The sequence below is a fragment of the Seriola lalandi genome, unplaced genomic scaffold (genome assembly GCF_002814215.2).
Source record: "Seriola lalandi dorsalis isolate HSWRI2012SDOR001 ecotype SW California unplaced genomic scaffold, Sedor1 jcf7180002054478, whole genome shotgun sequence".
Lineage (NCBI taxonomy): Eukaryota > Metazoa > Chordata > Actinopteri > Carangiformes > Carangidae > Seriola > Seriola lalandi.
This window is the reverse complement of record NW_019525031.1, coordinates 84,375-98,779: the sequence shown is the minus strand read 5'-3', so window position 1 is coordinate 98,779 and position 14,405 is coordinate 84,375. Positions and strand designations below refer to the sequence as shown.

General features: G+C 43.6%; 1 protein-coding gene across 1 annotated transcript; it reads right to left on the bottom strand.

The window, feature by feature from the left end:
* Window positions 1–2,024: 2,024 nt before the first annotated feature.
* LOC111659432 (annexin A2-A) lies at window positions 2,025–11,272 on the bottom strand. Its single transcript, XM_023412408.2, has 13 exons — window positions 11,121–11,272; window positions 9,110–9,170; window positions 8,062–8,155; window positions 5,636–5,730; window positions 5,257–5,370; window positions 4,971–5,061; window positions 4,690–4,769; window positions 4,138–4,197; window positions 3,917–4,010; window positions 3,229–3,324; window positions 2,801–2,859; window positions 2,583–2,705; window positions 2,025–2,259 (listed from the first exon to the last, which is right to left on the bottom strand). The coding sequence occupies exons 2-13, from the start codon at window positions 9,158–9,160 to the stop codon at window positions 2,200–2,202; spliced, it is 1,017 nt and encodes a 338-aa protein (XP_023268176.1). The 5' UTR covers window positions 9,161–9,170; window positions 11,121–11,272; the 3' UTR covers window positions 2,025–2,199.
* Window positions 11,273–14,405: the final 3,133 nt, after the last annotated feature.

Sequence of the window (14,405 nt, the reverse complement as noted above, 5' to 3'; positions counted from 1 at the left end):
AGGTCTGTTTGAAAAACGTGCATGCTGAGCGACACCCTGATGGTGGATCTGGTTTACCTGAGTGCAGGTGAGTCGGCCTCAGACCTCCACAGCTAGAACTGATGTTTCTACACGTTTAAACTGCAACAGAAAATCAGTTTTTTATTTGTTTTCTACATGATGAAGAAATGTTCATTTATTTAAATGTGTTTAAATGTGTCAGTTATTTTCTCCTTCAGCTCAGTGTTTGGTCTCCTCCAGCTGCTGAGGGAAACATCTGGCTCCACTAAGGTCACCAGCTGCTGTCTGAGGCCTCAGGTATACTCGCGCTCAGACACCACACCTGGAGTTTTTATATGGTTATACTCCGCACATGCTCAGTAGATCATAACAAGATGGCTGCCTCGGTGTGCGTCGTTCAGCCTTATTTTGTGGGTTAATTAGCTGCTCTACTTGTTTTGTTTCTTTACATCTTTACATTTTTTCTTCAGCCTCAGCTCCAGTGGAGTGAAGTGGTCACATAACTAATTGGTGGGTTGGTCAGTGTCTGCAGGAGACCCTCAGGTAAACCGTCTGATGAAGAGGTGTACGTCACGTCGACCCTCGCGGACTCGTGCACGCCGCTCGTGGTCAGCGTCTGTTTGCAGCTGTTTCTCTGAGAGCAGCAGCTGCTTCTGTCTCGGTCTGAGCAGCAGAAACTGTTTTTTCTGCAGCACAGATGCAAATGAGCGCCTCTTGCTGGAGGTAAAATTAGCATCTTTAATTAAAAAATTAGCAGCAAACAAACAATCCAAAACCTACGAACGATTAAAGGAAAAACAACCTGCAGCAGCGGCGGAGGAATCTTTTCATCTGACTCTGGCTTCAATTATCAAACATGAATTAATGTGAGATTACACAAACACAAACACACACCACAAATATGTGTCTATGTGGCTCTGCTGGGGAGTCATTAATAACCAATATTTTCACATCAAATACCGACTTTGATCCAACAAACACTGATCCGTCCTCAGGAGAGAGAGACTTTCATTTCATCATCACTTCCACTTCTTTCATTTCATCTTTTATCCTCGTAAAAAAAACAATAAATGTAAATTACAGAAACTTTACAGAAGTTTCTCCTCTTTCATTTCCCTGAATCATCTCAACGTCAGCAGAACCAGACAGAAGTGGACGATCCCAGATACTGAACAGCACAGCCGTCTGCTCACCTGTGTCCAGGTGTTCACTTGAGTATTGATGTTGTTGTTACTGTTAAACATGATGGACCAGGATTATCACACTTCATACTTGGCTGTTTACCTGACGGCTGATTTTCAGGTTCAGATTTCAGACTCAGAACTAACAGATTAAATCAGTCACGCGTCCTGCAGAGGGAAACACGTTGGATGGAAGTTGTCACGTCAGGAAACGTACATCTAATCTGATGTAGGAAATACTGAGATCCTCGTCGTGTCGTCCGTTAAACATCCTCCAAACGTCACAATGTCGTTCAGTTTATCTATTTTTTATTTTCTCCCTCTCAAACTTTAATCCCGTCATCAGTCTGTTTGTGTTGCCTCACCAGATATTTTCCTGTTATTTTTTTACTTTAACTACATTTTTATTTTTTCTGCCTTTTCCTGGACGTCTCTAAATATGTTTCTGTTGAATCATGTGATCACAGACATGAGGTCACAGTTCATTTACACCTGAATAGATTTTATCTTCTGTGTTCAGAGCTGGTTTTACTCACTTTACTTATAAAAGATCACATGTAGATTTAATCTGTGATATAATCTGATTAAATCTGGTTTGACTTTAATTGAAAGTGATGATGTCACAGCGGCCATGTTGATCTCTTTCCATGATAAACCTCTGAATCTGTCATTTCACTGTGACTCTTGTAAATCTTCTGCATGTGCGGAGACGTCGTCTTTACTGTCTCCACAGTGAACAGTGTGAGTGTGTGTGTGTGTGTGTGTGTGTGTGTGTGTGTGTGTGTGTGTGTGTGTGTGTGTCTGCTGCCCTCTAGTGGCCGCTCCATCAAACAACAAACACACTGACAGGTGAGGAGTTTTTATTTCAGACACAGAAGCGGCTCAGAGAGAAGGAGGCCACATGTTCTGTTTACTGTGGAAACACAACCGGCTCAAATACTGTAAGAAGATGTGCAGTCAGCTGACATCTCAAACCCAGCGGCCTTCTGGGAAACTGAGTCCAGACAGAGCTGAGGTCTCAGTCGTCTCCTGCACACAGACTGAGCAGAGCATTCTGGTAGTCTCCTTTAGTGTGCTCCTGAAAACACATAAACAACAACAATAAGAACAACTTCCTGTAGTCAATAGTAAACTGTTACTCTAACAAATATAAACACAATTAAATCAATTATTTTTTACTTTAATTTTAATTCTGGTCTCAGTTTAACGATCAAATTTTTTTTTTTCTTGTTTTATTTTAAAATGTCTTCAGACTCACTGAAACAGCTGATTACAAATAACATTTTAGTTTTTATTCATTCGGTTTTTCAGTCTCAGTGAAACGACCTGGACTTGTCTGTGCTGTGTTCACTGGCGTTTGCTCGTGTTGGACATTACAGCGCACCACAGTGTGGTACTCACAGCGATGGTCTGGTACAGCGACCTCTTGTGCTGCTTCTTGAACTCTTTTCTGATCTTCATCAGGTCGACTTCACAGCGAGACACCATGATCCTGGTCACCACCTTCTCCTTCGCCCCTTTACTCTGCAGAGGACAAACATGGAGGACGAGCTCAGGGAGGATCATCTCAGGTACTCACCTGGTGAGTGTGATATTATTGTCCCTGGTAGAAAACGTACCTTCATGGCGTCACTGAGTCTGTTGGCGAAGTACAGCTGCCTGTTTTCAAAGCACTCCACTGTGAAGAGAGGACAGAGCTTTACACTATTTCATTAGTCCGTCTCTGAACACCTTCCCTCCTCCGTCTGTCTCAGCTCTGAGCTCATTGGTTCCTACTGCGGACTGTAGCCTCTACATATGGGGCGCCTGCTTAGACCACTACGCCATCTTTAAAAAGTCTCTGAAGTCATTTCCTCAAACAGCTGCTCACTGAAGTTTGTATCAGACAAACAGTCAGAGCCTTTCTTTGTTCACCTGGAGAGTTTCAGTGAATATTAATGATTATATGGTAATCATTAATGATGATTATATGGTAATCATTAATGGTATTTAAATAGTCCTTTAACGAGCTGGTGTCTGGTGCTGATGAGGAGTTTGTCGGACGTACCCAGAGTGAGGAAGGACTTCTCCAGATCTCCCTTCACCTCCTTCCTGATGCTCTCCTTCATGTCGTAGGGACTGTAGCTCTTGTATCTGTCGAACACTGAGAGACATGAAAACACGTTGAACAGGATGATGAGTCAAACAGAGCTGAGGCGAAGCTGCTGCTCTTCTCATTCACACTCTCCTGCAGCAGCATCTAGTGGCCGTCAGAGGTACTACACCTCAACGCCACTTCAACACTGGTGCAGCTGTTTGCATCTGGACCAGATCAGTGTCTTTAGGATTTACATTCACTTTTACCTTTTAATTAAAATGAGATTAAACAAAGATTGATTAGATTTGGTTTGATTGATCTAAACTGAACCGTACTGTAGTTGTTGCAGTGGCATTTGAATGTAAAAAACGTTGATATTGAATGTTAAAAATCCAAAAACACACCTGTGTGACATAGAAAACTTTGGCGCTAAATGTAAAAAGATATTGGTATTAAACGTTAAAAAAAATAACATTAAAGATAAAACAAGTTTTGGCAACGAAGATAAAAAACATTGAAAAAATGATTGTCATTCAACGTATAAACATGTTGAACCTGATCAGAGACCCTGATCCAGATGGATCAGGGTCTGAGGTCCTGGTCTGGTGACTGGTCATCATGTGACTCGTGTGTTTTCAGTGTTACAGGTGTAGTTCACCTTTCTGCAGGTGGGGGACGCTCCTCTGAGACATGATGGAGATCCAGGTCGCCACGTCGGTTCCCTTCTTCTTCACTCCGGCTTCATACAGAGACTGAGACGTTCACACACGAGGACACAAGAGGAATTAGAGGGACGCTGTGTCTTTAAATACAGACTGTTAATTACTGAGGTGAATAATCACGTCTTTCTGTTCTGTAAAACACGGTGGTGTGACTCACTCTGGCGTCCTCGTCAATCATCTGATAGTCGACGACGTTGGAGGGTTCATCTCTCTTCGTCTGTGGAGAAACAAAGTCACTGATGTCAGTATGAAAAATAATATTTTTTAGCAGCAGCTTGTTGTTTTTGTGCTTTGAACTCAAAAATCTAAGAAATGTTTTCTTGCTAAATTCGACCTAAAAATATCTGAGAATCTCACACATTTCAAAAAGAGTCAGAACCTCTAAAGAAAAAAATCTGCTTTTATATTTATCAGAAAATTATTATCAAACATTATATATTATGAAATAACAACATATTTTTATTAACTATGTTAATATCCATCTACTCAAATAAAAGCGTTGCTGTGAAATTACAGCAAATTCTGCAGCTACAGGTTTGAAAATAAAAATGTAGGATCATCACTGAAGATGAAGATGAAGAGTAGTTTCCTTTTTATTTCACGTGTGTTCGCTCAGTTTAAATCTTTCTCACATTAATCATAAAAAATAACATGTTGATGGAGAAATGGATTTTTCACAATAAAAGCCCAGGGTGTTTCCTGGCTGTACCTGAACCAGAGCCAGCAGCAGTTTGGCGAAGTCTCCTGACGTGTCTCCTGCGACGTCTTTGTCCAGCTCCTTCTTAAACACTGAACGATCAAATAATAGATCATCAATCACCTGTTAGCTTCACACATTAACACACGCTTGTTGCTTCACAGCTGATCAGACCCAACAAACAGAACCAGATCAAATCCGGTTCTGTCTCCAGTTCCTCTTAGACCTGAACCTGTTTCTCTTTGTTCTTTAAGGGTCACACTCTTTATTAAAACTCTGTACAAGCTTCTTACTGTCTTTATAAACCTTCTTGATCTCCACCAGCTCCTCGTTGCTCCTGGAGCAGACGATCTCGATCAGCGTCTCCTCGTCTGTCCCCAGACCCTGCGCACAGACACACCCCCAGGTAAGAGTCCTGGTTACAGACCTGAGCACTGCTTCGTATCGTCAGATGAACCACCTCCAGTCCGTCACACGTTCAGTCTACAGTTACGTTTAAATCAGCGCCGCTGCAGAGCGCCACCTACGGGCCTGATGGAAAACAGACAGACACATCGCAGCTGAAGCGTGACCTCTGACCTTCATGGAGGTTTTGAGCTCGGAGGCGTCGTACTGAACGGTGCTCTTCATCAGACCCAGCATCAGAGACTCCAGAGAGCCGGACAGCGCCCCCTTCAGGGCCGTGATCAGATCCTGAAAACGTACACAGATTTAAAATATGTTTTTAAATGTATTTTTAAAGAAAGAAAAGATAATTTGACCCTGAAGTCACTGTTTAGATTAAAGGATGAAAAAAAATCACTTTAAAAATGTCATTTTCTGTCTTTAAAATAAGTGTTTGTTTCATAATCTATACACATCAACTGAACTTATATAAAATACAACTGATTATCTGGATCTTCTGCTGATCGTGTCTCAGTTTATTCTCCACGTTCATTAAAGCTGAAACGTCTTTCACCTTCTTGGCGATTCGCTCGTACTCGAAGGCGATCTCTCTGCGCTGCTCGTAGCTGCGTCTGGTCAGGATGTCGATGATGGTCTGTTCGTCCACACCTGCAGGAGGTCAGAGGTCAGTCCAGTTCATCTCAGACCAGGTACAACAGGTGTGTTCAGAGACAGATCTCAGACTTTAACTGACAGTAGAACACAGTCTGGTTCTAGTGGACAACATTAAAGTCCAGAATGACTTCACTCATCCTTTAAGATTTTATTGTAGTTTGAAAGCCCAGATTTCCAGAGGATACACCTGAGCTCACAGGTCCTTACTTAGAGGTTCTGCAAACAAGATTTTGAACAATAATACAGCAGCAAACAGCTGTTCTCTATGTAAAGCTATATTGGAGTAATGGCATCCTGAGCAGAGAACGAAGCCACGCCCCCTCGGTGTGTGACGTAATCTGAGTTTCTGTGGTCTTTGTTTTGGTATCATGTGCATGTTAGTGCATGTGAGTCCCGTCTGTTGAACTGTTCCCCACAGCTGTGATGTCACAGCGCAGTACGCAGCGTTCAGGTGACAGTGACCTTGCAGAAGAAGAAGAAACCATGTTTTCATGTAAAAAGGCCTCAGACAGAGATGAGACCAGAGCTCAGGTGGACTGGACTGAGGACTACTGGCTCAGATCCTGGTCGGCAGGTGGACCGTCAAAACACCCATAAAGATTTTAAAGTCTTTACCTGCTCCATCAGTGTCATTACAGGCTCCGTCAGTGTCGATACAGACCCCATCACTGTCACTCATGTGGCCGGTCCCAGTGGATCCAAGGCTGAATTTCTGAGAGGAGAACCCTACGAGCTGCTAAAGGTTCCAGCTGGATTCAGAACTGGTTCTTCTTCTTCATGTGTCAGTAACTTGATGCTTCATAATGTTACAGTCTGTTTTCATGAGTGACGGCTACAGTAGACATGCTAACGTTAGCTAACCTGCTGTTACCTTTATGAATGTAGTTATTGCTACTGGCTAACTGTCAGCTAGCGTGGGCTAATGGTTGTGTCTGGATTGTTTCCGTTGGCTCTCGTGTTCACAGGGAAACTTTATTCAGTTGAGCTTCTTGTTGTGTTCAGTGACTCTTTCACTGAGCTTCATTACGGCTGAATGTGAAGGGAGAGCGAGGTGTAGCTGATGAAGCGTTAGTTGTGGTCCAGTGCGACATCTAGTGGTAGTGATGATCGTTTACACAACCTTAAGTAACTTTTTCAATCCGGGACTTTTACATGGTTCTTTTGGTGCTTGTACTTGTGAGTCCTCCCTCCAGCGCTGTCCTCTTGTCTTCAGTGACAGGACTCGATGCTCCTGGTTGTTTATTATATTATAGAGAAATATTATAAACCTATTATGAATCTGAACTCTGGTTTTATCTGTTTAACTCTCTCGTCCAAAGATGGAAAATCTTCTGCCGCTGAGGGACGTCCTGCTTTTACTGCAGCTCTCACAGGAAGCTGAGTCACAGCTGGAAATCCTGCAGCTCGGCTCTGCATACGAACACAAACAGAGGAGTCCGACCTGCACGATCTGCTTCACAGGTTCGATTCCCTCACACGGTTACACAGAGGAGAGCCTTGTGCCTTGCTCAGCAGCTACTCTACAGATGAAATTCTCCATCTTTAGTCCGTTTGCAGTCAGTAAACAGCTCGTACATGGGCAGAGGAACTGGATGAACTCAGACTCTGGACTGTTCTCCTGGATGGAAACTGAAAGTCTGGTTCCCAAACAAGAGCTCACATCAAAACACACGACTGAAGGTGGCGCTCAAAGGCCAAAAGTCAAAGTGAAACAGACTTCGTGAATGCACTTACGGAAAAACATATGAATTTCACATATGAAATTTAACATATGAAAACATGTTAAAATGAAAATGTGGTTTTGGAACATTTTCCTGTGTCATGTGTGAAGGATTACATGTGAAACTCATGTAAAGACTTTGTCAGTTCTCACATTAGTGAGAAGTCGCAGCATGTGGAAACATGTGACACGTGTGGTCACATGTAGGAAACATGGGAGATATTTTCTGGTTCGTGTGAAGCATGAGGAGACGAGGAGGCCGAACCTTCCTCACATTAACTCTACAGCGACCAGGAGATTTGAGGCAGTTTGTTGTTTCTCTGCAGGAGAAGTTTGATCCACATTCAGCTGGTTTTTTTTTCAACATGGGGGGGTCAGGTGTTTTCCATCCAGCTGTGTGTGTGTGTGCGTCAGGTGTGTTTCACCTGTTCAGGTCGAGCACTGAGACTCGTCACTGCAGGTCCATTTTTTAAAGTCATGAGCTGTTTGTGTGTCTGTGGTTTGACGCCTCAGGTTTGAACTTTATTTAAACTGTCTGTGCTGCAATGAACAGTCACATGCCTCAGAGTGGGGGTGTAGGTGGGGGGGTCACTGGACACGCTCACCTTTGGTTTTGATGGCGGTCTCGATCCTGGCAGCGTCTTTGGCCGGGTCGAAGTCTCGTACCGGCACCACGGTGGGGAATTTAGGCTCCTTCTCCTACAGAGGACAGAGACGTGTTAAATCACAGTCTGCTGAGAGACCAGAGACACCTGGAAACACCTGGAAACACCTGGAGACACCTGGAGACATCAAAGCCACAGGGACTGATGGAGAAACCGATGTTTGTACATCACTGCAGTGACATAACCTGTGTCTCCGGTCATCAGGTCACACTGTGTCTGAGTGAATCATTGATGATTGATCTTCAGGTTATCAGGTCTCTGAACAGACCACACCCTCACCTGCTTTAAGAGGCTGTAAAACACTACAGAGCTTCAGGCAGTAAAGATATGAAAACATGTACATACAGTGTGTGCAGCCTTTTAATCTGAAGGAGATTAAAACCAGAACAGAGACAGAAACAGGAAGTCAGAGGTGGAATGATCTGTTACAAGCTAAAGTCCTGTCCGTGTTATACTTTAATTTATTGATTTGTTCTTGATGCATTAAAGTATAAACAGCATTTTAATGTTGTCAGCTGTTATAATGTTTGTTGCTTAATCAATAATGAATTCCATTTTACAAACCGATCATATATCAGGACGTAAAATCTATTTTTTATGAAGAAACGCTAAAAGCTCCTGCAGCTCACAGCTGATCTCAGGACAGTGTGAACAGTGTGTCATTATTATTAATAATTATTATCAGTATTAGTTCATACAGTAAAGTTTGGTCCCAGTAAATCTCTACCAACTGCACACCTGACCACAGGTGTGATCAGCACCTGTACAGGTGTACAGAGCCTTTAACCTGAGATGTGACTGTCTGTAGAGTGAAGTAAGAATACAATAAAGTTGCACAACATTATATTATATTATTTCATTTTATATTAAAGTATGTTATGTTATACAATATAATATAATATAATATAATATTGCCCACTGGTTACAGGAGGCTGATAGTTTGACAGTTAAATATAAAATCCAGCTTCCTGTGTTTCAGGTGACTCACCCCTCCGTACGACAGCGTCAGCTGACCCAGAAACTCAGACACCATCGCCATGACGACCAACCTGCAGAGAGACAACACACTGTTGTAGAGGGTCTCTGACCAGGAACAGTTACCATAGTTACGTTTCCATCAGGTGATGCAGCTTTTTTGTTTATTATTTTTATTATTTTATTCTTTAAGTTTTAAGAAACTTTGTGAAATTCTGTCAAAAACAAACGTGATTGTGATGAAACACGAGGACGTGAGCAGATGATTGACGGACACATCAGGACACTTCACTGCCTCGTCCCACATGAGACGTTTCATTCTTGTTTCTCCTCTGAAGCTCGTGTCCCTGTAACGTCTTTATTAGCTGCTGTAGGGGACTCCAGACCTGACCCCTGACCCCTGACCCCTGACCCCCCTTCAGCTCAGCAGATCAGTGAGTGGCAGCAGGACTGAGTGTGTGGTGGACAGTAGAACGTCTTTGACTTCCTCTCTTCAGTCGACCCCCCACCCCCCGACACCAGAGAACTCAGGTCAGTTTGATTCAGTGACTCAGAACAAACACACTTCACATCTGACTGCTCCTCCTCCTCCTCCTCCTCCTCCTCCTCCTCCCGCTGGACACAGAGGTGTGTTCGATTTATTGACTGGGACGTGCCAGCGGGTGTGTCTGCTGATAAGCAAAATACATCTCGGTGCAAACAGATCTGAAGAAATGTGGAGCCTGTTACGTAACACACACACACACATACACACACACACACACACACACACACACACACACACACACACACACACACACACACACTTCAGTGTAATCACTCAATGAAAGCTGTGTTGTGTGTTAAACTCTCTAGAGTCGTCTCGACCCTTGGTCTTCTTACTTAATGTTAACAGGAAGTATGTGAGGGTCAGCGTTTCGTCGCTTAGCAACAGCTGCTACAAACAGACCTGAGGCTGATTCAACAGGCAGAATCACAACCGCTGGGATTTAAAGGGGAAAGTCGCCATTTTAAATATTCACCTACATCAGTACAAAAGTACTTCCTGTAGTTAAAGTATCACAGTAAAAGTACTTCCTGTAGTTAAAGTATCACAGTAAAAGTACTTCCTGTCATTACAGTATCACAAGTACTTCATGTAATTACAGTAAAAGTACTTCCTGTAGTTACAATATCACAGTAAAAGTACTTTGTTGTGCAGTAAACTGTCTCCTGTGGCTAATGTTTGTCACGCATATAAATTCACATAAATCTGTTATATTTACTTTAATTCTAATTCTGGTCGTTCTCATTTAAATGATCTGATTAAATAATCTAAATTATTATTATAATTATTTTTTGTTTTATTTTGACCTGCAGTGTTTACAAAATACTAAATAAAAGAAATATAATCGATCTCCCTTCACAGGCTGGATATAAAGTGACCTGTGCTGTTACATCGTTCAGTAGTTGATAAAGTTGTTAGTGACAGCTGTGAGAGACTTTCATTAACTTCAGTTGTGTGAGCTCGGAGCCTCCTCTCTTCTTCTGGCAATTATTTTTGACAAAAAAACAAAACTCAGTGAATCACCTGCAGCTCCATCCACAGGCTTCAAAATAAAAGCCTTCAGTAAGTTTTTATTCTGACCCCACATGTTCATGATGCTGAGCACCTCCAGAGGAGGAGAAGAAGAAGAAACCCTCAGACTGTTCCTCTGTCTGCAGAGTGTCATTAACTCCAGCTCCATCACCTTCCTGTGATCCTCCCTCAGTAAATGACAGGAACATGATACAGTGATAATTACAGAGAGCAGAGAGGGTCTTCAGCCGCCACACCCAGAGACCAGCAGCATGTTTTCACATCAGCAGCTGAGAGAGAATCCAACTTCCAACAGACACAGACTCACCGAGACCGAGAGACAAAAACACTTAAGTACTGTTGTTGTGCTGAAGTTCACAGACTAAACTCTGAGTTCTTCCATTAAAGGGAAACTGAGTGTGTGTCCAGACAGACAGGAGTCGCTTCAGTTCCCTTGTGTTCTTACCTTCAGAGAAGCAGCAGCAGCAGAGAGGCAGCGAGCAGCAGCAGCTCCGTTATGATCGCACCGAGCAGGGTGTGGTGTTTAAATACCAGCTGACTCACACACACACACACACACTCACACACTCACACACTCACACACACTCACACACTCACACACACACACTCCTCTCTGCCCCCTCTCTCTGCTGAATGACTCAGTGGTCGAGACTTTTACACATCACATCGAACACATGGACAGAAATTCCTCACTGGGGTTCAGAGCCTCGCCTGCTTTAGTTTGACCACTATCAAACTATAATAAACTCCACGTATCCATAGCAACAGTATCAATGCTTCGCGCTACATTTAAGTTCCAAGTCATGCGGGGACGTCCTGAGAGTCCATTCCCCTCTGAATGTGGACCAGGGGCCCGGTTCACCAGATGTGCAACACGTAAGCTGTGACATCACTTCCTCTCCTCGATAAAGTCACCAAGTTTAAAGATTCAAACCAAACACCTCGTGCCCGTGTGAGGAAACAGGCTCCAGATCAGTCTCGATTCTGCTCCTCATGGTTTACAGTCAGCGCCAACACAGGAAGTCATGTGACCTTCATGTAGGAATAAATAAACGTTAACATCAGCCTGCTAACATCAGTGCTGCAGGTATAAACCAAAGTATTGGACAAATTGACATCTGACCTGACAGACTAGAGACACAGAGACTCAAATGGACATTTTTCGATTTTATTAAAAAGTTAAATCTTGTGATCATGATCGGATGATTTCTAGTGCGATGCCTGTAAATACAAAGACACTAGTACTTGATGTACAGTAACCACTAGAATGACACTCAGCAGAGTTCACACCTCCACTAAAGACAAACAGTCCCACACATTAAAGACCTCCCTGGCCCCTCCCCCGTCCCTCCCCCAGTTCTGGTTCAGATCAGTTCAGGACAGAAATAAACCCCTGAACATAACGCGGGGGTCTTTGCCAAGTCGTCACTTTAACCCAGGGGGAGGTTAGTCGGAGCCTGAATCATCGGTACTGTTGCCATGGTTACCTGCTGATTTAGAGTTCTGGCTCCGGATCATTCTGATGAGTGAGTGTGACATCACTTCAAAGTGAATTAAAACTGGCAGCTGTCCAGTGTCTGTCGCCCCCCCACCCCCACCCCACCCCAGTGAGGTCACTTCCTGCAGTGATTCAGCTGCACACTCACCTGAGGCTGTGGTTGAAAGAGTGGGTGGGGGTTTGCTCACCTAGTTCAGATCCATAAACCCCCACCCCACCCCACCACACCCACTTTATTACTTTCTAGATAAAAAATAGCAGAAGTGAACGTCCCCGCCCACAGATCCACTGTTACACAACACACACACACACACACACACACACACACACACACACACACACACGACTCAGTGTCTCAGCTTCAGCTTCTGTTAGAGACAAAATGTAGGAAACAGTTCAAGAGTTTATAAAACAACAAGGGAAGCTGATTCAGGCTCTTTACCTGCGGAGGCTACAAGGTTAGCATCAGAGCTAATGGACCGCTGTGTTCGACTTCTTCATGTTGTTCAGACGAATACCACAAACACACAAGCTCTTCTTCCTGCAGCACATGTGTGAAGCACGTCCACGCACACATTCCCCGACTGTAGTATGAATACCAGGTCACCTGATGACCAGCGGCGCCCTCAGGCTTGATGCAAAACATGTGATGGTTTGATTTTGGGCCCCTTATGTTTGAGCTTAGCCCCGAATCTTTACAATGTCTGGCTCCGCCCCTGGTCCAGTATTCTGGAGATGATGTTCTCGAGCCATCAGAACCACATCATCTGCAAGCAGCAGAGTTTTACTCTAATGTCTCAACACCATGAAAACATGGTTCATGGAGAATAGATCTATCGTTCTGGTTTCAGCGACCAGATGTTGGCTAGCAACGCCCCCCCCCAGTTACAGGTGGGGTGGAAATACCTGGATGAGGTGGATGTGGAGACAGTGATCTGATGTGGATCCAGACTCTGCAGGTCTCAGGGTTCAGTCTGGACCTCAGTCTGTTTGTGTCTGATCAGCTGGGCTCAGGCTTTCCTCTGTTATATAACAGCTGTACGACTTTAAGAGGAAGCTGCTGTGGACAGAGCTGAGCTGAGTTAATGACAAGCGGAAAGCTCCATTGTTTTCTCTTGTGTTTCACCCTCACCAGCAGCAGAGTTGGACAATGGCCTGTCCTCACCTCGGTCTCCAGACCAGGACTCGTGAAGGCTCAGAGGACGATTCCTCTGCTCTGCCAGGAATTCATGGTTTTCTTTATTTTTCCTGCCGTGTTTTCCTCCTCCCCTGGTGGAGGAGGCTGCAGTCCTCAACATTTAAATCATATACAGATAATATTTGGTATTTGACAGAGGTGGAGAGTACTCACTGTAAAATGTGAAAAGTTGATTTTACTTTAAAAGATCTAGGAAACCGATTGCCTTGAAAAATATAAGTAAATATAACTTAAAGAAAATTAGTTATAAGTTGACTTAAAGTTTAGTTGTGTTTTTACTTCCTTTTATGAAGTTGTTCCAACTAAATAATGGCGACTAAAGCAAACTCGAAAACTTAACTCGAGTATTTCAGTTACTCGTACTACACTTATTCAGATTGTTATATACGTAGATTTTATATTGTACTTTTCACTCCGCTACATTTACTTCTCAGCTGTCACTACCAGGAACCAGATTTTTCAAACACAAAACGTCATCAACTTTTAAGACGTTTATTTATTCGACGTCACCGACTCTTTTCCCTTCGCTCCTGTCATCATTACTACGACCACTAGATGTTGCCTAGCAACAAAACCTAAAAACTATGGGTCATAATGAGCTGCTGCACAGGTGACCTGTGGGCTCGTCATCTCTCCACAGTCTGTGGGAACATGTAGAAACTGTATCATCAGAGATAAAGGAAGACTTCCACTGGTCTGAGGTTTGAAGCTGATGGTAACAGGAGGCAGTTTTGATTAGACGGGAATTTGAGCACAAGATCAACAATTTCAAGAAGATGGAAACAAGGATCTCAGGCATCCAGCTGAGTCGGATGGCGTGCACCTGGCTGTCGGCACACTGAGAATCAGAGTTCACAGCACCCGGGCCGGCTCTGGGTCAGTGTCAGGAACCACAATCAGACTAGTATTGTTGTTGTCCATCATTTCCTACAGGGAATGAATCTGGACTCAGGCCGCTGTTGGGCCAGAACATTTTGATCCATATTTATTATTTGTCCTGGGCAGCAGCTGAAGTGACTCAACTTCACAGAGGT

Excerpts from the sequence above, each read along its gene's own strand:
- LOC111659432 (XM_023412408.2), bottom strand. The coding sequence starts at position 9,160 with ATGGCGATGGTGTCTGAGTTTCTGGGTCAGCTGACGCTGTCGTACGGA. Across the intron at positions 4,198-4,689 it reads TGCTGCTGGCTCTGGTTCAG|ACGAAGAGAGATGAACCCTC; the intron begins GTACAGCCAGGA and ends GTTTCTCCACAG. Across the intron at positions 4,011-4,137 it reads TGATTGACGAGGACGCCAGA|TCTCTGTATGAAGCCGGAGT; the intron begins GTGAGTCACACC and ends TGAACGTCTCAG.